This window comes from Lampris incognitus, chromosome 1, assembly GCF_029633865.1.
Source record: "Lampris incognitus isolate fLamInc1 chromosome 1, fLamInc1.hap2, whole genome shotgun sequence".
NCBI lineage: Eukaryota > Metazoa > Chordata > Actinopteri > Lampriformes > Lampridae > Lampris > Lampris incognitus.
In genome coordinates this window covers 140,166,334-140,193,410 of record NC_079211.1, presented here as the reverse complement: position 1 = coordinate 140,193,410, position 27,077 = coordinate 140,166,334, and the positions used below count along the sequence as shown (strand labels likewise).

Here is a 27,077-nt window from a genome sequence, read left to right as displayed (position 1 = left end):
ATAAATGAAATATGTGCACATTGGCGACGTATTAGAAGACGGAGCGCAAACGCCTTAAGGAATCTTGATTGGCTTTTGCCATTCAATAGTAAACCCTGATAGGCTTTTCAGTAAGCCAATCAGGAAAGTTGCCTTTCACGATGTAGTTAATCCCTCATATGATTGGTGAGTGCCTTTGCCCATTGGACATTATAGCTGTCAATCACCCCCCAGCCCCACTCCATGAAGCTGAAGATAACAAGCTGCAAAGCCAAATGACAATCGCGGCGAAAGCGGCGTAAGGATAAAGGGAAGCTTACGGCAACCGACTGGCACATACATCAGGCAAAAAAGAAAAGAAAAAAGATTTGAGTTCATTTAAGGTATTTGGCAACCTTATCTATACCGTCGTGGTATTGTGTTGATTCAAATGCTTTGGACCGGTCGACGTCGTTATCATTCAGGTCCATATGTTGGGAATATCTAGCGGTACGAAGAAAAAAGGAGTCGCTTTGGGCTTGCCAGACAGAAGAGCCTGACGTTAGCGCGTAGTAAAGCAGATTCTCTGTGCCAAGAAGGATACACAAGTGGATGGGTCGGAGCTTAGGTTAGCTTGTCACAAACGACACGAACAGAGGATAATCTAGTCAAGGATAGCTTCCTCAGTCTCCCGTTACGGAAAAGATAAGCAGGCTCGGTGCCAAAATAAACCTTCAGTATCGGTACCTAGCATCGTCTCGAAATCGAAAGAGGACATACTTCCTGTCAGCTTCCAGGTAAGGTTAATGCAGTGAACGCAGCGTTTCTCTTTTATCATCATCATCATCATCGACGCACGCTGTTATTGCTGCTGGTTAATTGGTTAATCACACCTGTCAATATTGCTGGCAAGATGTTTGACACCAGGCGAACTGTCACTGCACCGGCTTAGCTAAAACCCACAGGTGCAATCAAGCACAGCATTCCAGCACTCTCACTGTCTTGTTGTGTCACACATATATGTATATAACACACACACACAAACACTTTCAACTGCTCCCCCAGATACAATTACTAGTTTCATGCTACTTTTTGCATAAGATATGTGGTTCATAGAATGTAGGATCAAATAGCTGTAACAAGTGAAAACAATTGTAAATGACAGAAGCGCTGTGAAAGGCATCCAGACAAGACAATTATATTTTGTCATCTGGACATCTCCATGCTTGATGCTAAAAAAAAAAAAATCACTCATTTATGACAGCAAAAATGTAATACAAGCTAGTCTGGGGTGACAGAAAGGTTGGGTTTGGGGGATGGGGTGGAAGGGGAAAGCTTTTAGTCAATACTGTCGTGAGTGGTTGCAGAGCCTTGAGGTAGGCAGAGAACAAAAAGTCATCTTGGCTTTAGGTTTTAATGATCTTGACTGAAAAGAGGGCACACATGCAGGGGAGAGAAATCAATAAGAGTGTGAAATGCAGCTCTGACCAGGCAGGCTTAGGCCCCAGGCTGGGGGAGTTCCTGTATTTTCACTCAACAAAGATATCAGTTTGTATGCACAGAAAGAAAACCACTCGAGTGTTCAGGCACGCTCGTATCCAAAGTAGCCTTTGGCTTTTCCTTATGATCAGTCATCAGAGAATGCAAAACCAAATATTTTGTCTCAGTTGGTTTTGATAGCCCAGATGTCTTGTTTTTAGTTGCATTTTCAGCACAGGCTTAGTAAGGCATGCCATGAACAAGAGATAGGGGGCAACAAAAAAAAAGAAATGAGGGCGCTTAATACCATGATGGCCATTAATAACATATTCTGTGGTTCTGCTTGACTTGTCACATTGATTTTACTTTCAATCCTGTTATTTCCTCATCCCTCAACTTATTGTCTCTCTCTCTCTCTCTCTCTCTCTCTCTCTCTCTCTCTCTCTCTCTCTCTCTCTGCCACGCTCTTCTTCACAATGTCCGTACTCTTCCGGTCAGCAGTGTTTTAAGGATGAACCACTTATCCCTGAGCGAGCTATGTTGCCTGTTCTGCTGCCCACCGTGCCCTAGTAAGATTGCCTCAAAGCTGGCCTTCCTGCCTCCGGAGCCCACCTACAGCCTCATGTGCGATGAGAGCGGCAGCCGCTGGACCCTGCACCTCTCCGAGCGTGCTGACTGGCAGTACTCTGCTCGTGAGAAGGACGCAATCGAGTGCTTCATGACACGTACATCAAGAGGGAACCGGATTGCCTGCATGTTTGTCCGCTGTTCTCCCAATGCACACTACACACTGCTGTTCTCCCATGGCAATGCAGTGGACTTGGGCCAGATGAGCAGCTTCTACATTGGCCTGGGCTCGCGGATCAACTGCAATGTCTTCTCCTATGACTACTCAGGGTACGGAGCCAGCTCTGGCAAACCATCAGAGAAGAACCTGTACGCTGATGTAGATGCTGCCTGGCAGGCGCTCAGGACACGGTAAGGAGGGAGAAAAGAATAGATCGCGGTCAGATAGATGAAACAACATACATAAAAGGTGGCTCGGTCTGAAAGAAACTCAAAACCTGCAAATGAACAATTGGTAGATGGATCATGATATGAATGTTGCCTTTGATACTGGAGTGGTATAATAAATGGGATCATAGACTAATAGCTGGATAGAGGGGAGATAGGGAAACCATTCCGAATTCTGGCCTTTGTGTACTAGGTAATCAGACCCTATTAACGCTAGATGGTGAGGTGAATGAATTGATAGAGGGATGAAACATTAAAAAAACTAACAATAAATGGGAATGTGGATGCTACCTGACACACACTTTCATTGGCTTTCAAAGAAATCCACACCTCATACACACTTGTTCATTTTGAAGTGTTTTAAGAACTGTTGAGGTAACCTTTAAACATGTTGTCCAATCCACTCTTTCACTGTACTTGGGTTTTAGCCATTGGCGTGTACATTAAAATGTTGTTAAATGGTCACACTCACAAAGCATCTCTGTACTGAAGCGGGTTCAGCTAATGCGGAGTTTGATGTTCTGAGATCGACAGCCTTACATTGCACCTGGAAGTCACTCTGAAACCCAGAGTCAGTCAAATTTTAGAATTCAAAATAAAGCTGTATGCAAGGAAAATGTATAATACGTGTACTGGCGAAGACAGTCTTGTTTAGGTGGTCAGACAAACACTAAAGTGGGCCAAGGACAAGTTTAAGTTCAGTAGAGGAGACTATTAGATAGAGGAAGGGATGCGAGAATGATGGACAGGAGAAATGATAGTTATGGGGGACTGACAGATCTGGACAGACAGGAGTTGAGGATAGAAGGTAGACTTGAAACGATGAGCTGGAGTAGATAGATGACTGGATAAAAATCATGACTGTGGATGATTGGTAATGCTGTTTCAGTCGTAGCAAAATGTGTGTTCTATGATGTCAGCTTGTCGATTGCAGGAAAAAAGGGGTCCTGCATCTCATTGTTTGGCTCTGCTGGGAGGAACCTTCTGTTTTTACACTGAAACGTGTGCACTTTCATTCAAATAAGGCTTTTGGCAGGCTAGAGCGGTGTTCACCTGTCTATCTGCCCATTCCTGTTTTCTTCCATTTTTCTATGCGCACACCAGTTAGTCCAGTTGATTCTTCACATAACCTCTGCTGTTCTGCCTCTCTTATCCCACCCACACCCTTTTGTCCTTTCCTATGCCTCTCTCTCCTCTGTCTGGCAGCCACTCTGTAGGTCCTAGGTGGTATTGGCGAGTTTGCACCCCACAGACCATATGGACACAAACACAACACGGCCCTTTTTTTTTTCCTCACTCTGCCGCAATTTCCCACACACACCCATCAACACACCTGACCCGAGACGGGACTGGATAAAGAGTTGGGAGGGAGAGCAAGTGTGTGCCCGTGCACGTATATGACGTGTTCCCAAATGTGTTTGTGTCTCTTGTTTACACAGCATTCCTTGGAGGGGGAAATAAAAGGTCATCCAGTAGACCTAGTTGTCGTATACTTCCTGCTGGAAGATAAACAAATGACTCGGACATAGAGTGAGGGAGAGGGAACACTGAGGGAAATCAAAAAGCACAGCAAGAAGAGAAAGGAATGTTGATCGTAATACTGGACGCTATCAGCTTGGTACTGAATGTACCAATCCTTTTTATAGGCAAAAAAAACAACTTACAAATGACCTTCACATAGACTATTCATTTGATCAAGCCACTTATTTAGGATCGCCTAGTCTATCTAGTTTGGGATCAAGTGGCCTCTTTTCTTGACCTTAAACAAGGAAGCTGGAAAACTAAACAGGAAACTAATTTTCATAAAGAGTCTACATGCAGGAAATAGACCACTGTCCTGAAGACAAGCCTGCTTGTCTGGTGGCCAGCAGCCCACTGAATATTCTGCTACTGTAAGCATGTTAGTGAAGTCCAAGACAACTGGAGCATCGTCGACTAAATCTTTCTGCCTCCTTTTCCCTCCCACACACATTACGCTGTATCCTTATGTAGTAAAGCTGTGTGACAGAGAGAATAAGATGTATGTATGTGCTTGCTGGTTTGTTGTCCCAATGCCCTATTTTTAATAATAGATGCCCTGTGATGACCTGGCAGCCTGTCCAGGGTGTCTCCCCGCCTGCTGCCCAGTGACTGCTGGGATAGGCTCCAGCATCCCCGCAACCCTGAGAGCAGGATAAGCGGTTCGGATAATGGATGGGTTTGCACATGACGGATCAGTGCTGTTTCTGATGTGTTTGGGGAGGGGGTTCCAGAGGGAGGGGGCAGCTATGGAGAAGGCTTTGTGACCTTTGGTCCAGTGTGGAGGAGACAGGAGGTTGGCATCGGAGAAGTGAAGGCTGCAGGAAGGAGTATGGTAGTGGGGCAGGCCGGTGAGGTAGGAGGGGGCTAGGTTATTGAGGGCTTTGTGAGTGAGGAGAAGGACTTTGAATTGGCGCCATTGTGGGACAGGGAGCCAGTGGAGGTCCTCGAGGACAGGGGTGATGTGGTCACAGGAGAGGGAGCGGGTGAGCAGGTGGGCAGCAGAGTTCTGGATGTGCTGGAGTTTTAAGACTTTGGATGATGAACCTTATAGAATGCCATTGGCAGTAGTCAATTCTGGATGTGATGAAGGCATGGATCCACGTTTCGGCGGCAGAGGAGGAGAGTGATGGGCGGAGACGAGCTATTTTTTTTAGGCGGAAAACAGCAGTTCTGGTGGTTTGATTGACGTAGTGCTTTCATTTTTATTTTTTTTCTTCTTGTTTTTTTGTCTCATTTCTTTTGCACCATTGCACTTCAGGCTCCCACACACACATAATCGCACAGAAAATTAGTAACCATATCCGAGTTGAATAGAGTCCAAACTCATCAACTCATGCTCAATGGAGCGAGAGAGAGAGTGTGTGTGTGTGTGTGTGTGTGTTTTGTGTTCTTGCCAGATCACACAAGATTCATTCTCCTTTACCTACAGTGTGTGTGTGTGTGTGTGTGTGTGTGTGTGTGTGTGTGTGTGTGTGTGTGTGTGTGTGGGAGATAATAATGTATGTAAGAGTGGGAGTGGAGTGTAAATGGAAAAGATCCCTGCTGCCCGGCTATTTTCATGAGGGCTCAGTCAGACGTGTCTCAGAGACATTTCCCTAATTTGTGCCTCTTCTTCTCTTCTAATTTGACTTCTGTGGACTGCAAGGCCTGCCTGACCTCCGCATCTTGTGGCTGTTTGCCTTCCTGTCAGACTTTGGTTGGAATGCTTCAGGAGAGTCACCATTAACGCTGTAGAAACTTTATTGAGCCTTTTTAAAATGGTCTTTGAAACTGTCCACTTATGTAATCTCTCATTAACATATGAAAGTTCATCAGCATTCAGCAGCCTCGGTTCCTCTGTTTGCCACTTCTAGCTGCAGCCCACATTTAGTCACAGACAGCGGCCGTGTCATACCCGACAAACTTGATAACCCAAGATGTATTTCCTTATAACAGTTACCTAAGGCCTTGTTTACTGTTCTGTTTTTCTTTTCTTTTTTTACTTTGGCATGAAGTCGCTAAGCACGTTTCTCTGGTATATCTCATGTCTTAATGGCATGTGTGCTGATTTATGTGCAGACATATATGAAAATACTCACACAGTAATTTTGCCTTTCTTTGTGCCTGAAGGGTGCAGTAATCTTTGGTAAATTGAGCCCGTTTGCACCGGCTTTTAAGCTATTACAACGCCCGCGTTGTGTTTTGACAGAAGCAGTTAGTTCGTAGATGTGTGTTATCAATAACAGAGATGAGCTAAAGTGTTTTGGGGGGAGGGAAATTGAAGAAACAAGCAATTGCGTTTTTTTTTTTTCCTGTAATATAATATGGTCTCATGCTGAGTGATAAAGGTTCCTTTCAGCAGTGCCAGCAATGCATAACAGCACTAGCGGCTGTTTGAATTTGAATGGATCACTGGGATTGTCGTGACTGACTTCAGTGGTGCAGTCATTACTGTCACCATCAACTTCTACAAGTTGAATGGTGCGGTGGCTCAGCGGTTTGCACAGTTGCCTTACAGCAAGATGGCCCTGGATTCGAACCCAACAGAGGCCACCTGGCCCTTTCTGTGTGGAGTTAGCATGTGTTCTGCCTGTGTTCGCCTGGGTTTCCTCGGGGTGCTCCTGTGTCCCCCTGCCCCGTCAGTCATGCATTTTAGGGGCCTACTCCTGCCGTTCCTGTCAACCAAAGCACCTGCTCTAGATCGGGGGCTGGTCCCTGGACGGCAGAGAAATGGCTGCCTACTGCTCCCAGTAAGGATGGGTTAAATGCAGAGGGCAAATATTGTGTATGTGAAAAAATGTAGCCCCTAGTATTTCTGCTGCTAAAATTAGCTTCTTGTATTGATAAAAAAAAAAAAGGTTTATTTTTCATTACGATGTGAGTAGGTAAGTAATCTTGTTTCTTTTGAACACTACACTTTGCTGGACTTGTACAAGCTTTTCTCAAAGGCAGCGTTCATGCCTTTTTAAAGGAAGTTAAGCTCTTAGTCTTAATCCCTATCGTCTCATCTCACTCCTCGATTATTTTGGGGGATTCCTGCCACACTCGTACAGTTGCTTAAGAAGTATTTCGGACAGAACACAGGTCAGAGATCCGAATAACCTAAGGAGCGATTCTGGTATTTAAAAAATAAAAATCAACTTGTGAGCTTTTTTTTTTTAAGCTGCACTACAGTTGTCCATGACTACTTTTGCCTGTCTGTCTTAATTGATTATCTCATTGATTTTAACCTTGATGTTGAACACGAACCAGCTACATTGTGTTTTCTCACGTCTTCTATGCTTGGGCCCACGGTGGTGGGCTGTCTACATCCCTCGTATATAGCTCTAATGTTAGCTCAAACAAGAAATCTCTTGGAAGAGAATAGCCTTCCACTTTCTCTTTCCTTCACCCTTTCCATCTTGCCATTTACTATTGTATCACTGTTATTATTATCCATGTTGATAATCTGTTATTATTTACACATGTTTACGTATTGACCGGATTATTTCCCATTTGTATTTCTGTCCCTGAGGTTCTTTATCTGCCCAGCAAACGCCCCTATTCCAGGGTGCGTGCATTCCCGTAGGCTATTTCAATGAGTTCATTAGTCATAGGAAAGTAGTCAATCTATTGGAATTTGATGAACTGTTTACTGTAGCTATTTTGTGCGAGCCTAACACACACACGCACACGCGCGCGCGCGCGACTAAAAGGCATGTAGAGGCACTCCTTTTATGTGAGCTGTCCGCTAGCTAGATAATTCAGTTATTGTACGAGTCAGCAGATGTATACACAAACAAACACACACACACACACACACGGGACAAACGAGGTCTGCATTTTGAAATTCTAACATCGATGCATTCTGTCATTAGGTGAGTGTGTACACCATCTGCACTAGCAACAATCCCATACAGTAGAACGGGGGGGGGGGGCCTGAAAGGATGTGTGTGTGTGTGTGTGTGTGTGTGTGTGTGTGTGTGTGTGTGTGTGTGTGTGTGTGTGTGTGTGTGTGCACGCACATGCGCACTCCACAACAAAATGGGGCTGTATCATTTACTTTTCACCCTGATTTGGAGGCGGGCCAACAGTCAATCCGGCAAGTCTAATATTGACTCGTATCCTAGCAACTGATTTCCAATGCGCTTTGAGATGGAAGGCTTCCCATACTATTGCTTTAAACAATAAGGAAAACAAAAAAACTGCATAATCAAGCATCATATTTTTCAGAAAGCAACGGCAGGCCTCTTCTCTACAATTAAAAAAAAAAAGAAAAAAGTTAACATGCACACAGACACAGTGGCAGCACACTGCGTACTTAAACTTGTGCTTTTTTTTCTCTCACTGTCATTGTGCAGAAGAGCTGGTAGGAGCAGTAGACAAAGGTTGCTGTGTCTATCTACTCATTTGGGTGGAGTGCAATTACTCAGTTGACCTAATCTCTCAAGCACAGACAGGGCTAGTAGTGGTATTTGCTTATGGTGTAACTTCAGCAAGATACACGACAAACAATTCGATCTTCACTCGCTGCCGTTTTTATGAAAGGTTGTACACAAGTAAAGGTTTTGCCACAGCTGCTTCAGAACAACCTGGCAAAATAGACGGCGATGAAGTGCAAAGGGTAGCCACAATAAGAGACCATTAGTAAAGGCCCTACTTTATACCACCATTGAAGTACAGATAGGGCATTACACTCTACATCCATGGAAAAAGTACCACACGCGTGTCTATGATGTCTTAATGCCTAGCTGTGACAGTCTCTATTGTGTTATGAGAATATTCTTGATCTACAGGAAGCAAGAGGCGGTCAGCAGAAGAGAGGCAGAGGATGTGATGCATAATGGATTGGATTTGTGTCAGGGGACTAAATTGATGAAGGTTAGGGGGAGGGGAGAATAACATAGAGCATGCCTGCCTATGACGTGGCAAAGCCGGTTGAAGCTGAAATTCAGTGGCTCAAACTATAGACCAATGTTAACACACTTAAACATGTGTGTTTATTTGGTCGGTTCGGTGCCTGTCACATAACCCTTTTGACATCCTGTAACCGTATCACCTCTGTCGGAACAGGTATTACTCTCTGCGTCCCTCTCCCTGGATGAGATTTATCACTAGCCAGGGTATTGGATGCTACTAGTGCAATAGGGGAGGAATAGTGTGTTGGTGTAATGATCGGAGAGACTGTACCACAGTCGGAAAGGCCAAGGTTTAAGCCCTACAATAGTTAACTCGTGTCTTTTTTATGTTTATTTATGCCCATAAGATTTTCTCTTGTCCAAAGCAATCCTACCTGCTCAAATATTGTAAATTAGGCAGAAGACTGTAGTTTGAAATGTTAGAAAATGTGTGTGGTTTGGTTTGGGGAAGCCTCCTCCACGGCTAGAGCTAAGTCCTATCACCTTAACTACGTTTAATGTGTTTGATTAAGGACTCTGCAGTTGCCATCCTGTATTGTGCAGCTTAAATGTCAAGGGAACCACCCATGAGAAAGCAATCAGATGGTTTCAGTTTATTGTCCCCATGTCGACATTACGTAGGCCGCAAATTGTTATAACATCCCTTCTGGAGAGAATGTTTGTGCCTTTGGATTGGCCAGACTAGAGTGGCCTGATAAGGTAGAGTACATTAACTTGATACAGATTGTTTTTTTTAAAGATAAAGGTAGAATGTAGGCGTCGCAGTTAAAACTGATAACCAGAGGTAGAATAATAGACAAGATCTAATCTTTTAAAGCTTTAAGAGATAATCTACAACTGAAGTTATTGTAATCTCTTGTTCAACATTAAAGCCATTGGAAACCCAAATCCACAATAGCCTCCTAACTATGTAATTTAGGGTCTTGTGTACATAATAGTATGCATGTAAAAAATGTTAGAAATTAGTTTCAATCCAAATTCAAAATATTGTCATTTGTTTTTGTAAACTTTCCTGATTTTGAGTTTGAATTGGGCGTGGTTATGCTTGGACACTTATCACAAAAATTATGCAATTAATTCCGCGAACTAATCATAAAAAAATTCTGTTGTCTCACCCAACGGGTGCAACAAAACCTCTCTGCTCCTGCTCAATCTGCCTTTTTTAGTCTGAGCCAACTTGTCACTACGTAGCCTTTAGCAATTAGTTAGCGCGCTCTGGACGGGGGCACAGCGCAAGGAGGCATTAAGTCAGTGTAAACTGTCCCAAATTCTAAATGTTGTCATTTTACTTTGTTATTGTCATCTATAGTGGTTATTTGCATTAAAAAACCTTTCAATTGATTAGAAAATAAACGATTGTATTTTTAATGCTGCTTTGATTAATAAAAATTTTGACAGTAGTTTTAATTATGTATTATAAGCTGCTTAGAATTAGTGTTAGGAAGTTAAGCAGGTTATAATTCCATCTCTAATATCTATTTTACATTGCTGTGAAAATATCAACAAATTTCTCCTTCAAACAGCTGTGTTTATTCAAGTTTCTTGCCAAAAACAAATTTTTACAAGAACATCTGAACACTCATTTGGACTGAACAGAGCTTGAATGTATCAAAATATAACTTAATGCAAAATGCTGAGGAAATATTTATTTTGCTTAATTCAAAGAAATGGGTTTAAAACAAAACTGAAAAGTTATCTGTAAACTGTAAAAAACAGAATTAAGAGAAATTAAACAGGTGAACACAAAATTTGGGGAAAAGTTCTGTATTTGTCTCAGTTATCTCATTCTTTGTACTGCAATCTTCATGCCTTGAAGCCACTACTCTACCACTTGATCACTGTTTTCACTGAGTGATAATGCTGTGCAGGAGGGCCATGAACAGAGATTCACAGGAGCCAGCTGAGCATCTTGTTGGACAGGCAGGACCTCCAGTCTAATTTGAGGAGCTCATGGGGAGGACAAGACTAAGTGCTACTAGCCACCTGCATGTGCTGGAACTGACCGTCCCTTCCAATGGCACCCTGAATCAGCCGCTGCCACAGCACCTGGGAATTGCGGTGCCTGTAGTAACGGTCAACAAGAATCTTGAGGTCAAGCCACTCTCACCTTGCTGCCTCCACAGATTCAAAGTCCTCCCTCACATGTCTCAAGTACTGGATGGGAATGGTCCATGAAGGCGTTTAGCTCAGCAGTGCCAAATGTTGCCAGATTGGTGGCGTTTTCTGGCCAGTTGTACATGTCTCAAAGTGTGTTGAGGTTGCCTTCAGAACGCCGGTCTCCAGACTCTTGAAATGCTCTTACACCAATTCACAGAAGCTGTTTGTGAGGCGAAGCTTGAATGTTGGAAGGTGACATCATCAGCATTGGTCCTACTGATCTGGACACCCTGCCAGGTATTTTCAGCCCTAACGTCATCCATGAACTCGTGTAACCTTGGGCCTGGGTTTGTCTTAAGTTAAAAAAGAAGAAAAACGTTAAGAGCATTTTAGTAATTTTAATCACCTAAAAAAAAAAAACTTACAACTTTAATCACGTTGAACTGTGACATTAAATAGAATTATGTAATTATACAATTTTTAGATATGTATGTATATGGCTCAATGACAAAAGGTTTTCGACCTTTTAGCAACATAATTGTGACATATTCAGCACTTAATAATGTCAAATCTAAAAAAATTATTTCTCAACTGTATGGCCATGAGAGCCAGTGTTGTTGTCTGCAGTCCATCTGAGACAGTCTGCAAGGTGAGGCCTTCTTGCTGGAACAAGAGGCTGAGGTGCTTCAGATCTTGTAAGACATCCAGCATGAATTGGATGAATAGCAGCATATTGTACTGCTTCAGGGACTGCCACACAAGCTTTGCCCTCCCCCTCATGGCTGCACTTGCTTCCCTGTCGTTGGGGTCACTGGCAGTGTTCTCAGAGTGTACCAAGATGGGCCTGTAGTTCCTCATCAAGGCCTCCAATGTGTGTGACATGAGGTAGCCAGCGCGTACCTTTAGTGTTGCCTGTCCTCACAATGGAAATTTTCGATCACCTTGCTGATCTGCTCAAGCTCCCGTGAGGCCTTTGCAGTGTAGGGTGTAGTGCTTATGGATTGTATGTTACATTTGCTTGAAGTCTTGCAGCTGAGGAACCTGTTTGACACAGTCTAGAACAGATAGCTCTAGATGATTATCCACACACCAAATTGGGATGAGGGATGGGCACAAACGCTGGAGTCTGGCAGTCACTCCGTTGTTCACACCCAGCATAACGGCAGCTCCATCACACCCAAAGCCAAACAGGTGTTTTTAAGGTTCTACTGTCCTACCCCAACCTTCAGCAGTCCATCCAAAATGCCCTGGCTATGTGCATGGTCCAGGGCAACAATCTGGATGAGCTGGTTCACTAGTTAGCCATTCTGGATGTTGGTGCACTTGATTATCTCCTGGTACTTCACTGTTCGGTTGATAGAAGAGTTAGACAAGATGGGAAAGAACCTGGCTGATTGCAACTTTTCCTGAAGGTCCTCAATGAAGCACGAACCAATGACTGTGATGAACATGTGGCATGCCTGGTCATTGCTATATGTTGTGCCGAGGTCCAGGCCGTTTGTGTGATGGAGAGCCACCAGCTTGGGGAACATGGTGAAGGTGGCCTTCTCTTTTGCAATGAAGTAGGCAATGTTAAGAGTTTCACCATCTTTTCTTTTATTGCCACATCCATTCTGTCAAAAGCTGACAATAGTGTGCCTCTTTCTGGGTGAGCTCTTGCTTGTAAGGCATTTTCAGTGGATTTGTGTGCAGTTGTGGCTGCATGCTCTTTGATGCTCCTCACTTTTACTTTATCTCCAGTTACACTATGGAATAGACTGTTCCCCTTGACCTGAGCTGGACAGCTCATGCATGTTTTGCAGTACATTAGTTGTGCAGTTTCATCATATTCATTAATGAATAGTACTTTTTTCATTCAGGAAGAAATTTTCTTTTGCGTTTTGCCTCATAGCCAGAGCTTCCTTGTTTCTGTAGAGAAGCAGAAAATTAATTGATGATTTGGTCAAAATGCTCCCAGGTGGAAAGATTTCACAAGAATCGTTATGGCTTATTATTATTGCTAGCCCTATAGAGAAAAAAAGTCGCACTAAAAGAAATTGAACTATTAGTCTACATATGTGTTTTTCATTCACTGTGTCTCCAGGATACCAACCTGCTCTAGATGGCAGGAGAGAAATTTTAACTCTCCGAGCACCGAGCTTCTCCTAACATCCGAGAATGAAATTAACTGTGCGTGCGTGCGTGTGTGTGTGTGCGTGCACAGATAGAGACAGCCAGCCACAGACTGCAGCTCTGCTCAGCTATGCACACATTTAGAGAATGTAATTAATATTTTCCTCATTAATGATATATTATTTCACCACCCATGACCCAGCCGCTATTAATTAGAGTGCCTGGCTAAAGTTAGCTTGCTAGTTACAAGCTGCAGGCTAGACTGCTCCAATCCAATAACTAATAAAAAAATGTATTCATTTGAATTTGCCCTTACCTTAGATTCGGTGTTTGTAGGCCTACTCGGGTTCGATGAAGGCGATGCAGTGCCCTTTTGGTTCTCGATCTGTGCCTTGTTTAATTAGTGCAACATATTTGTGAGGTTCTGCCAGCAAGCCGTTTGTGGCTGAAGGGATAGATGGACCAGTACCACAGGTGCATTTTAAGCCTTGCGCTGAAAAGCCAGCCAGTGATGGTAACCATAGTAACAGCACAAGAAGATGCACTCAATTGTAGTCAGTGCTCGGTTCAGTTTGTCATTTGCTAAGCAACAGTTTAAAATAAATACATAAAAAATTATGGTGGCTCCCCGGTGGCTCACCTGGTAAGAGCGCGTACCACATAAGGCTGTGTCCTTACGCAGCGGCCTGGTTTCGAATCTAGCCTGGGCCCTTTGCTGCATTTCATTCCCTCTCTGCCCCCTGCCTTTCTTGTCTTGCTCTTGACTATCTCAATCAAATAAAGGTGGAAAATGGCAACAAAAAATTTTTTTTTTAATTGTCTATAAAATCCCTCTCTTCCCGGGAAAGATCTCAATTCATCCCAAACACATTTTCTATTAATGGCGGGATGCTGTTAGTCTCGAGCCCCGGTGGTCCTCCAGAAATTTGGTCTTGATAATAAATTCAGCCCTTGGATTAAACTGTTTATATTCATCTCTGCAAGTATGTGTTAGTACCAATTCACTACGTTCTCCATATTTTTCCCTAACAAGTGGCACATGCTCTTTGTTCTTTGCAATAGAGCCAATATCCTTGCATTAAAAACAGCTCCGCTTTTACAAGGAATACGGTGAGGTGGGATAGAACATTGTGTGTCACTGTACACAGATGACCTCTTGTTATATGTTAATGACCCATTGGTATCCTTTCTTAAGTTTAAATCGATTCTAATAGAATCTAGTTCATTCTGAGGATACAAATTAAACTTTCAAAAGAATGAACTGTACCCAGTGAACGATTTGGCGCATCAAATTCAACGGACTTAGGTACCCTTTCGTTTAGCCAGCTCAGGTTTCAGTTACCTTGGTGTTAATATAACCTGTAGTCTTGTCTCTCTCCGTACAGCCAGCTTTACCCCCAGGGCCAGCTAAAGCCATAGGCCATATAGGCGGTTGCCTAGAGCACCACTTTCTGGTGATTGGTGGTCACCCTCAAAGGAAAAATAAAATAAAAAGTAAATAAAAATTCGCCAGTGGGCACCCTTCCTAATTTTCTGCCTTGAGGTAACAAATGAACAAATAAAGAAATACAGCACATCTTTCTTAAAGCAGAGAGGGGATGATTCACTCTCTTCGTTAAAGCGATAATATTGTAATGATTTATGTGTAAAAAGGCATGTAACGTGACCCTGCAGACTTCATTTTAAAATGTCACGTTAAGTAGTCATACAATTTTTTCCGTTTATCTATAGTATGTCTCCAATCTGTCACAGTTTATGTAAACCAAATGATGCGATGTCCAACTTGTGACTTCACACTTGAATCTGCGATGAGTTTTAGTTGAAAACCTCAGATGGTAAAAGTGTTTTGCAAAGTGAATGATGGTTAATCTAAGATGTTAACTCACTTCAACTACCACTAATGTGTAGCACCCACCTGGGTTAGGTGAAATAAGGTGCAATAATGTGAAAACACTGGGAATATGGCAAGTACTCTATTTACAAAATATTAAATGAGAATTTTTAAATAAGAATTTATTTATAGAATGAGAACTTGTTCTAGAATAAGAGTTATTTACAGGGTGGTGCAGGCTTATGCAAAGTGTCCATGGACAGAGGGCACAGTAGAGCAGATAGATATGTTGCACTGTTTGTACAAGTGAGTGTGTGCATGTGTAGGTGTATGTCATCTAGTGCTGTGGAGAGAGGGTCAAAGGGGGTGGGTGGGGGGGCAGTGTCAGTATCTGTGGGTGTCTGGGGGCTTGTTGGAAAGGCCTACTGCTGTGGGGAGGAAGCTGTTCTTGTGGTTCGAGTTTCTGATTTTTAGACCTTAACCTCCTTGCCAGAGGAGAGTGTTTTGAAGAGACCATGGCATGGGTGTGGGAAGGGTTGACCATGATCTTTCCTGCTCGCCTCAGTGTCCTTGAAGCGTACAAGTCCTAGAGGGATGGTAGGTTGCATGGAGCTAATCGCCCTCTCGGAACAGTGAATGATGCGCTGCAGTCTGCCCTTGTCCATGGCAGTGGCAGCAGCGTACCAGATAGTGATGGAGGAGGTGAGGGTGGACTCAATGATGGCAGTGTAAAGTGTGGCTTTGGCAGGTTGAACTTCTTCAGCTGTTGCAGGAAGTACAACCTTTGCTGTGCCTTCTTGATGAGGGAGCTGATGTTCAGCTCCCACTTGAGGTCTTGGGTGATGATGATGCCCAAGAATTGGAAGAATTCCATAGTGTCGACTGGGGAGCCACACAGGGTGATGGAGGCAGGTGGGGTGTGTTCTTTCTGAAGTTCACAAGCCAAGCATCTCCACTTACTTTTGAGCATTGAGCTCCAAGTGGTTTTGGTCGCACCAGAACACCAGATGGTCAATCTCCCACCTATACAGTGGCTTGCAAAAGTATTCATACCCCTTGAACTTTTCCACATTTTGTCACGTTTCGACCACAAACATAAATATATTTTATTGGAATTTTATGTGAAAGACCAACACAAAGTGGCACACAATTGTGAAGTACAAAGAAAATTATACATGTTTCTAAAAAAATTTTACAAATAAAAAACTGAAAAGTGCGGTGTGCAAAAGTATTCAGCCCCCCCTGAGTCAATACTTTGTGGAACCGCCTTTTGCTGCAATTACAGCTGCAAGTCTTTTGGGGTATATCTCTACCAGCTCTGCACATCTAGAGACTGAAATTTTTGCCCATTCTTCTTTGCAAAACAGCTCAAGCTCAGTCAGATTAGATGGAGAGCGTTTGTGAACGGCCGTTTTCAGATCTTGCCACAGATTCTCAATTGGATTTAGGTCTGGACTTTGACTGGGCCATTCTAACACATGAATATGTTTTGTTTTAAACCAGTCCATTGTAGCCCTGGCTTTATGTTTAGGGTCGTTGTCCTGCTGGAAGGTGAACCTCCGCCCCAGTCTCAAGTCTTTTGCAGACTCCAACAGGTTTTCTCCCAAGATTGCCCTGTATTTGGCTCCATCCATCTTCCCATCAACTCTGACCATCTTCCCTGTCCCTGCTGAAGAGAAGCACCCCCAGAGCATGATGCTGCCACCACCATGTTTGACAGTGGGGATGGTGTGTTCAGAGTGATGTGCAATGTTAGTTTTCCGCCACACATAGCGTTTTGCATTTAGGCCAAAAAGTTCAATTTTGGTCTCATCTGACCAGAGCACCTTCTTCCACATGTTTTGCTGTGTCCCCCACATGGCTTCTGGCAAACTGCAAACGGGACTTCTTATGGTTTTCTTTTAACAATGGCTTTCTTCTTGCCACTCTTCCATAAAGGCCAGATTTGTGCAGTGCACGACCAATAGTTGTCCTGTGGACAGATTCCCCCGCCTGAGCTGTGGATCTCTGCAGTTCGTCCAGAGTCACCATGGGCCTCTTGGCTGCATCTCTGATCAGTGCTCTCCTTGTTCGGCCTGTAAGTTTAGGTGGACGGCCGTGTCTTGGTAGGTTTGCAGTTGTGCCATACTCTTTCCATTTCTGGATGATGGATTGAACAGTGCTCCGTGAGATGTTCAAAGTGTGGGAAATCTTTTTATAGCCTAACCCTGCTTTAAACTTCTCCACAACTTTATCCCTGACCTGTCTGGTGTGTTCCTTGGACTTCATGATGCTGTTTGCTCCCCAATATTCTCTTAACAAACCTCTGAGGCGTCACAGAACAACTGTATTTGTACTGAGATTAGATTACACACAGGTTGACTCTATTTAATCATGAGGTCAACGTTCGATCATTCAGCAATCATCAGGCAACTTCTGAAGGCAATTGGTTGCACTCAGAGAAAAGGGGGCTGAATACTTTTGCACACTGCACTTTTCAGTTTTTTATTTGTAAAAATTTTTTTAAATCGTGTATAATTTTCTTTGTACTTCACAATTGTGTGCCACTTTGTGTTGGTCTTTCACATAAAATTCCAATAAAATATATTTATGTTTGTGGTCGTAACATGACAAAATGTGAAAAAGTTCAAGGGGTATGAATACTTTTGCAAGCCACTGTAAGTGGACTCATCCCCACTAGAGATGAGCCGAATGAGGGTTCAGGAGCTTGACTGCCTGGTGATGGGAAGAACAGACATTTGTGTACAGGGAGAAGAGTAGAGAGGAAAGGACAGAGCCTTGAGGGGAACCACTGCTGATGAACCAGGAGTCAGACGTGTTTCCCTAGCTTCATGTGTTGCTTCCTGTCAGATAGGAAGTCGGTGATCCACCTATAATTGGAGTCTAGCACGTGCAGCTGAGAGAGCTTGTCTGCAGCAGATCTAGGATGATGGTGTTGAAAGTGGAGCTGAAATCCACAAACAGGATCCTGGCATAGGTTCTTGCAGAGTCCAGTTGGATGGAGTCGCGGGGGATGGTGTCAAGACTGACCCATTTTCTTTCAAATCGACAATAGTACTCATTCAGATTGTTGGCCAGCCGCAATCATTAGTGGAGTGGGGGGCTTTTGGTTTGCAGTTGGTGATCTGTCTGAGGCCCTTCCAGACAGAGGTCGAGTTGTTTTCTGAGAACTGTTGTTGAACTCTCTCAGAGTACAGTCGTTTAGCATCTCTCACCACTTTGCTAAACCTTTATTTAGAATTTTAAACCAGACCTTGTCCCAACTCATAAACGCTTCCTCCTTTTCTAATCTTAGCTGTCTGAGTTTCGATCTAAACTAGGATTTGTTGTTGTTGTAACTAACCCTTGTGCATGATAGTAAACAGCTGTCCTCACAGAAGTTGATGTAAGACGTCACAGCCTCAGTGTACTCATCCAGACTGTTGGTGGCCGTCCTAAAAGTATCCCAGTCAGTACAGTTCATGCACCCATGAAGATCCTCCATAGCTTCACTGGTCTACTTCTTAGATGTCCTAACAATAGGTTTAGAGTTTTAATAGGTTTAAGAGTTTTAATTTAATTCCTGTGTGCAGGAATCAGGTGGACAGTGTCCCAGTGCAGCGCAGGGAACCGTGTGATAGGCACTGTTGATTGTAGTGTAACAGTGATTTAAAGTGTTCTCCTCCCTGGTCGGACATTTAATCAGCTGACGGTATTTAGGTACTTCATGACTGAGATTCCTTTTGTTAGAATTGCCGAGGACAGTAAGGAAAGAGTCCAGGTTTGTCCGCTGCACACATAGTATCTGGTTGGCGAGCATGCACTTTGCCTCCGGCACGTTGGCCTGTGGTAGAAAGTAAACACCAGCCAGCATGAATGAAGTGAACTCACAGGGGGAGTAGAAGGTTTTACAGTTGAGGGGAAAAAAGTTTCCAGAACAGGAGAACAGTGCTGCAGAATCACTGTCACATCCTTACACCAGCCACGGTTAATATAAAAACAAATACCCCTCTACCTTTCGTTTTACCAGAGAGCTGTGTCGGGATCCACTCTGAACAGCTGGAAGCCTGCCAGCTGCAGTGCAGAGTCCGGTATTGATCCACACAGCCAAGTTTCCATGAAGCACAAAACGCAAGATGAAGAAAAGTCTCTTTTCTTCCCACCAGTAGATGTCGTTCGTCTAGTTTGTTGCACAGTGATCGCACATTGGAGAGAAATATTCCTGGCAATGGAGTGCATAGTCCGCGTCTGCGGAGATGCATGAGTGCGCCGGCACATTTCCCTCTCCTCCGGCGTTTTACTGCATGAACAAAGGTGAGTACACCTTTGACCAAAATGTCCAGTGATTCCACAGATTGGATGACAAGGTTGGGAAATAAACCCACAGAAGTTGTTTTCCCTGTTGTTCATAAGCTGTTCTCTGGCGAAAGAGCTCTGGGTATTGTAGCAAAACACCGAGTTTGCAGACAAAACAATACAAAACAATGTGCACCAACAGACCAAGCCTGCGATCTGCGGCGCCATCTTGAAGCATCTCGTGCTTTAAGAAGTGTGAGTTAATGTTAACCGAGAGGGAAACTATTCTGCCTGCCATGCATTGTTAACGGGCGGAGGTCTGTTATGCAGACTGAGCTGCTATTTCTAATAGAAATGCCCATGTAATATAAACGTCCTATTAAGTCATAAAGTCAGCCTGGTCAGAGGACTCGGGGCACATGCGCCGAAATGTCAACATTCCCCTGTTTGTGGTGTTGATAGTTGAGTCACAGACAGACCTGTCTGTCTGTCTGTCTCCCTACCTACCTCTCCCCCATACTATCTCCGTCTGTCTCTCTCTTTATTTTCTTTGTCTGTCTCCCTACCTGTCTCTCTCATACTCATCTCTCTCTCCGTCTAACGGCTGTTTCAGAGAACCTCAGCAAAGTAATAGAGGTTTTTACAGGCTCTGCTCTCATTGTTACAGAGCTTTTTAATCAAGAAAAGCTCTGCATTAGATGAAGACACTGTAAAGTAAATGGCTGTCAATCTATCTAGGATGCTACCAACAGTTAAAGGTAGTTGGTAATATTTTAACAATTTATTAATTTGTTTGACAAGTAAATTTTATTTATAAAAATACATATTTTTATCTTGAAACCATTGTGGTGTCTGATGTTTGTCCATATTTTTACTGTAGAATGAGTGAGTGGTACGCTCCCACTGAACCATCTCGGTCTGCCTGGCTAAAGGATCTCATGTTTTTCTTGAGCCTTGAAAAACATTAAATATGTACTGGATGTAATGATCATTTCACTAACAAATGGCCACCTTTCATTTCCTTTTTTGTTTAAATTTATTTATTTATTTATTTTGTGGACCCCCCCTTTTTCTCTCCAATTGTACTTGGCCAATTACCCTATTTTCCGAGCTGTCCCAGTCGCTACTCCACCCCCTCTGCCAGTCCGGGAAGGGATGCAGACTACCACATGCTTCCTCCGATACATGTGGAGTTGCCAGCTGCTTCTTTTCACCTGACAGTGAGGAGTTTCACCAGGGGGAGGTAGCGCGTGGGAGGATCACGCTATTCCCCCCCAGTTCCCCCTCCCCTCTGAACAGGCGCCCCGTCCGACCAGTGGAGGTGCTAGTGCAGCGACCAGGACACATACCCACATCCGGCTTCCCACCTGCAGGTGTCTGTAGGGACGTCTGACCAAGCCAGAGGTAACACGGGGATTCGAACCAGAGATCCCCGTGTTGGTAGGCAACAAAATAGACCGCTATGCTACTTGGACGCCTACTTCATTTCATATTTTAACAGCCTGTCTGTGTTGCCCCTGAATGAGGCTCACCTGTCTGGTCAAATGTTTTCATTTACCTGGTCCTCTGTCCTTCCCTTTTCTGTCTAATTGATGCCGTACTGTAGTTTTACAGTAATATTGCTGTACTATAGAAATTATTTAATTGAACGTTAAGGCTACCTGGTTGGGTGGATGGCTTTGTTTGAATTTTTGGTGGTTGCTTTGGTTGGTTGGTTGGTTGTTAAAAAAAAAAAAGTTGAAATACTGGACCTGTACATCTTGTATGCCATACTATATATTTCTGTTAATAAGTTTTTATAAAAAGTTAATCATGGCCTTGCCCTCTGTAGGTTCCAAACAACGATGCCATTAGCTTCTGACGCTCCCAATGCTAAACTTCAATCTCCCGTCTTCCATTTCCACGTAAAAGGAAATCCATGGACCACGAAGTAAAATTAACTGTTTAATTATCAAAATCAAAAGGTTCATACATATTTTCACGATTCCTAAACTTAAAGAGAGGGAGATAAATAAAGCTGAGCGATAGAGAGAGAGAGACTGTCTGGCTCCACTCTCATACTTGGCCTGACTCACCGGATTAATCTGGATATTTCTTACTAAACTACACTTGACCAGAATGCAATTCTTACATCTGACGACGATAAAGTCATATCTTCAAAATAAAAGTCCCCTATACTATGTCATACTAATACCATCTAAAAATGAACTCTACACATGAAATCACTGTCTAATCAATAAACATGACTTATTTCTTTTTTTTTTTTTTAAATTTATTTCTGATTTTTCCCTTTTTTCTCCCAATTTAGTGGCCAATTGATCCCTATTTTAATTCAAACACCCACCCTCGTATTGCATGCGTTCGCCAACTGCATCTCTCCGGCCGGCAGTCTCGAAGGAAAGCGCCTCCCCACTTTCGTGACAAGGCGAATCCAAGCCGAACCACTGTTTTTCCGACACACACAGAGACGCATTCACATGACGAACACAAGCCGACTCCGCCCCCCTCCCGAAGACAGCGTTGCCAATGATTGCTGCTTCATCGAGTCCGGCCATAGTCGGATCTGACGAGACCGGGGCGCGAACCCCAGTCCCCAGTGGGCAACTGCATCGACACCAAGCCGACGCTTAGACCGCTACGCCACCGCGGACAACATGACTTATTTCTTAACATTTTATCTCCTGTAAATACTATACTGTATCTAATTATTATCAGGAATTATCTTATTTAAATCCCATGAACTAAATGTACAAAATTATTTTCTTATTCATAAGAAATCTTGTAAATGAACTTACATTATTTTTATTTATACAACTATGCATTTAGGCACCTACACTCTCCTTTTGTCTTTTTTTTTAAACTTCTGAGCTGTTTTGTAATAGTAAGTTAGTCTTTTGGTCCATAGACTGTGTTTACTACAAAATATTCAGCTGGCTTCCAGTTTTGAACGGTGACCTAACCCTGCCATGCCCAAATGTCTATAGTAAGCCTCTCCCATGCCATGCCAGTATTTATACCCCTATTTATACTTTGTGAAAGCAAGCTCAGATACCAAGTATAAACGGTTGTCATATGTTGCTGTTAAGTGACTCTTGACGAATTGGTCTTTGTTTTTAACGATGTCCTATCGGAGGGCAATCTTTTTTTTGTTGCAGCTCTTACACTACTATAGCTAGGTCTGAGGTCGTCAGTAGTGAGAGGACCACAGACCAGACAGGCAGCCATGTCAAATCCATAATCGTCCTTCCTTTTTATAAAAAAGGTATAGGCTAGCGCAGTGCTACAGCGGTTGCTTCAACATTTTGTTGGTAGTTTTCTGGCTGATCACTGCATCATACGGCCCAGCAGTGATGGAGGCTACGCTACGACTGCCACGGCGGTGGTCCTAATTGTAATGATACAGTTTGTGTATCATTGCATTCTGATGGTGTCGGACTTGTTATAATTGTGCGTTATGCAGTATCCAGCAGTGCAGGGGTAGAGACAGTGATGTAGTGTTCTCCAACTTGGTTTCAGGTCGTCAGCTGACTGCTTCCTATACTGGGTCACGTTGTCCATAATCAGCTGCGGAATGTCTTCTCCCCCCCCCTCCTGCCTTTCTTATTTCTCGCCTGCCCTCATTCCAGTGTCTCTCTCTCTCTCTCTCTCTTTCTCCCTCCCCCACTTACTTTTTATTTCTTGCCTCTGTTTCCTGGGGTGCTTACCACCACCCTGCCCAATTACATGACTGCTGCGGTGCTCCGCTGTTCCTCCCTGTGGGGAGGCAACAGAAAGCCATATTCACTGGACCTTGACTTTCCCATGTGTGTGTGTGTGTGTGTGTGTGTGTGTGTGTGTGTGTGTGCGCGCGCGCGCGCGCGCGCATGCCTGTAGGTCGGATGGCTGTTTAATCAATGAGTCATCCTACCATGAGGTTGTGTCCGGTAATAGTGTGACTAAGAATGTGAATAAGGATGTGTAATAAATCTGATAAGGTTCAGTTAGCACACAGGTGTGTTTGTTTACGGAGCAGCGGGAGGAGGAAATGGGAGCAAGATGGGAGAGTAATTGGATTTCTCAGGGTCTAGCAATACAGACTGTAAAGGGTTAGGCTGCAGCTCAACTTAATCCAGAACTTAATCTAGAAATATCAAAATTCCACAGCTGCTACTTACCTAGAGTGCAATGACTTTTTTTGTGTGAACTAGATTTAAAATCTCAACAGCTGTGCACAGTATTTCCCTGGCCAAAATGATTTCAAAATAGAAAATTGTATTCCCAGTAGTGTCTGGTCACAAGGATGTGGCCTGTGCCTACGGTCATTTTGATGTCCTGTCTCCTGTCTCTCCAAGGTACGGTATCCGTCCAGAGAATGTGATCGTGTACGGTCAGAGCATTGGCACGGTACCCACTGTGGACCTAGCTGCTCGCTATGAGAGTGCCGCAGTCATCCTCCATTCCCCACTCACCTCTGGCATGAGAGTGGCCTTCCCTGACACCAAGAAGACCTACTGCTTTGATGCCTTCCCTAAGTGAGTGTGCTGTACAAGCCATTTGCAAAATGAGGATAAATGTTCTGTGTACAATTACTGAAAGGACTCACATCCTCACTTACTCCATGTTTTTTTTTTTTTAAATACAGAGATGTAGTGTTGATTAACTAGTGTAGCAGGATTGCTATTACCTTAGATACAAATACAGACATGCACGTAAAGCAATTTTAAATATGCCTTCCTTAATGCATCAATGTGTAAAGGCAATACGGCAGTATTCCATGTTAGATTCATAGTAAATGTGCTCCATGGCTCATTCTGGTGGCCATTTGGAGAATCACTCCATTCCGCCGCCACAGAATTCATCTGTTTGCAATGCATTTTTGACAACTGTGTTTAATTTTTGCTACATATCTTACTGTCACCTCTATTACCCTCCTTTTTGTCTCTTTATGCTCATTGTATTGTCTGTGCAGGTATGTATGCATGTGTGTTTGTCCCTACTTAAGTCTGTTTTCTTTTGTTTGCCCCATCCCAAAGCATTGACAAGATCTCCAAGGTGACGTCACCAGTATTGGTGATCCATGGTACGGAGGATGAGGTCATTGACTTCTCCCATGGCCTGGCGCTGTATGAGCGCTGTCAGCGTCCTGTGGAGCCTCTCTGGGTGGAGGGTGCCGGACATAATGATGTGGAACTCTACGGACAGTATCTGGAGCGGCTCAAACAGTTTGTGGCACACGAGCTGGTCAACTTGTAGAGAAGCTGGTTGGTGGGAATGATGGAGAAACAGATGGAGAGTAAAGGAGATACGGGAGCAACCCATTACAATACCCGGAGTGCATAAATCTGTTATGAAACCCACCAACTAGTCATTCTGGAGATTTTTTTTTTTTGGGTTAAAATTAGAATATATCCAAGCAGTTAGTAGAGCAGTGCGGGTACATACAAGCACTCCTCTTGTAATACAAAATTTACTGAAATGGACTTCTCTCATCATAAAGCACCACTTCACCTTGGAACCCCAGCTCCTCCAAGGCCAAGACTGCCAGTACTCTGTCCACTACACCTGCTGCAACTGTGAAGTGTAAAACACCCATGCTCTCAGAACCCTGCTGTTTGTTTGTTTTTTTAGGATTTTTATTCTATCATTTTGAAAATTGCACATTGTGGCAATGTGTGAATGAGAAAAAGAAGATATGCATACATAAAAATGGAGCGAGATACAATATACTGTGTTCAATTGTGTGAAAGAGAGCATGAATTTTTTTTGCTGCCTTTTAAAAAGGGTGCGGTCCACGGTTCTTAGTTAAGACCTCTACCCAAACCTGAGGGACTTTTGAGATTCTGAGGACCGACCTTGTAAACTGGACTGGGATAAAACTGAACAGACCTTTCCCCACCTCACTCAGCCAACCTCTGTCTGACCGTCAGGTCTGGTCCTGCCCATTGCAGTCAAAATGTGTTTATTTTGCCTAATTTTTTTTTTTTTATATATATACATGTTTGCACGTATCACAAGTGACTGGGAAATACAAGTCAAACCTGACATAATGACCTAAATGTGCCAGTGTTGCCAAATGTTTAGTCCATATAATGCCGAGACTTGGAGCAGACACACAGAAGACTTGTACTTTGTATGAATGACTTCTAGAAACATCTCCAAAGCTGTGCTAGCTCTGTAAAACCTTCTTATAATGTTCTTTTTAGTCTTTAAAAAAAGGTACAAATGGCGATCTGACGTAACGAACTTGTGCATGGCAAAAGAAAGAGGCTGTATATCGTTGGCTAATGAGATGTGGGTATTACCCTAAGTCTTTGTCATTTCCTAAAATTGCTCTGCAGTTCATACCTCTAATTTTATCTTGAAGCGCCGTCGCTGTGGAATCAGCATCACTACATTTTAGTTGATGAACTTTTGTTTTCAGACGAAAATGCTGGGCACTATAACGGAAAGAGTTTAGATCCCACTTCCCACACAGTAAGTAGACGATTAACCAAAATTTGGACTCACGGTGACATTTTTTATCATTTGGGTCAGAAGATAAACTGTAAGAGTTACTTCAGCAGATCTCATGTACGCGGATCAAATAAATCGGATAACATTTTATCTCTAAATGTCTGTTTTCTGTAATAGGGTTAAACTACTGTGACGGCAGGACTGTCTGTGCTCTGGTCAAGTCTCTACCACTGTGAGCGTTGACGGTTGGTGTTGATTCATTTTCAGCCCAAGAATAAGTTGTGCGTTATATCTCGATAGCAAATGGTTTAGAGATATGTTGACTTTTCTTTTTCTTTTCTTTTTTTTTTGTGTGTGTGTAATTGCGGTCATTGAGAAACACTTGTACTTTCACTACTCGTTGCGGAAAAGTGAATCAACACAAGCCCTGGTTGCTCTCTCGTTGTGTGTACCGGGGGGGGGGGGGTTTGCTTAAAATCTGATCAGCATCAAAGGCCTCCATCATGGACACACATGGATTAACTGGATGTCATTGATTTTGCACTTTTTTTTCTTTTTTTTTTTTTTTGGTCTTAACTTTTATGTGTCTTATAGTCTGCATGGTGTTTCTGGATCCACTGTTGTGTGTTAAATCGGCCTTCAACAGCGAGGGAGGCGACACAAAACGTTAGTCATTCATGTACTGGAATGGAGACTTCCATTAAGGCGCCGTCAAAGCCTGGAAACGCAAATGTCAAAGTGCTACTGCATGCCACGTTTAGCTAGTTTCTCTTACCTCGCTGACCTAGTTAATGAACACAGATATTACACAGTTATTAAATCTCTCTGGCGTATTATGAATACCCAGGTTAGGTTGAGTCTGTGTTCAGGAAAGAGGTCAAAGGTCACCGGTAAGTGATGATTAGCGAATAAAGCCCATGGGTGCTATAATAAACCTTCAGGTCTGCTTACTACAGGTTGAAAGGAACTGTAGATCATTGGCGATCGGTTGTTTAGGTGTTTGTTAGATTTACAACAATATGTATGGTTTGGTAACTTGTCAGATGATGATGTGTTATTAATAAATACTTTTTAGGGGACTTAAAACTCTTTTTCTCTACTTAAAGTAAAGGTTACCTTTGCTTTCATTTTCACTTTTGTAAATAATATTTTTACTGGACATGTTTAATTTTCACATCATGCGTTTGTTTTGTTTTTTTCTTGCAGAAGCCTTTGTTATATCTGTCAATCACACGTCATTACTCTTAACTGCTGGTACAATAATGAGTCCACGCCAGTCCATGTTGTGGCTCTCCACCTGACCTATGTGCTGTAGTCCGGTCACGCTGACTGATATCAACTACAGATGTTCCTTTTTTTTTGTTGTTTGTTTATTTTTTTTTATTTATATTGATGACATGTTTCATAACAGAAGAAGCTTAAATGTATTAATATTGATTAAAGTTATGCTAAAAACAGTTATAGAAAATAAAAACTGTATC

The 27,077-nt window shown here is 43.1% G+C and overlaps 1 protein-coding gene across 2 annotated transcripts; it reads left to right on the top strand.

The window, feature by feature from the left end:
• The first annotated feature begins 255 nt into the window (after nucleotides 1-255).
• On the top strand, nucleotides 256-27,077 carry abhd17b (abhydrolase domain containing 17B, depalmitoylase). 2 transcript variants are annotated; one of them, XM_056285078.1, is made up of 4 exons: nucleotides 256-362; nucleotides 1,939-2,415; nucleotides 23,496-23,675; nucleotides 24,177-27,077. In XM_056285078.1, exons 2-4 carry the CDS (start codon nucleotides 1,949-1,951, stop codon nucleotides 24,394-24,396), a joined length of 867 nt encoding a protein of 288 aa, XP_056141053.1. In that variant the 5' UTR covers nucleotides 256-362; nucleotides 1,939-1,948; the 3' UTR covers nucleotides 24,397-27,077. The 2 variants fall into 2 exon arrangements, with proteins under 2 accessions (XP_056141053.1, XP_056141044.1); XM_056285069.1 differs by having other exon boundaries at nucleotides 283-755.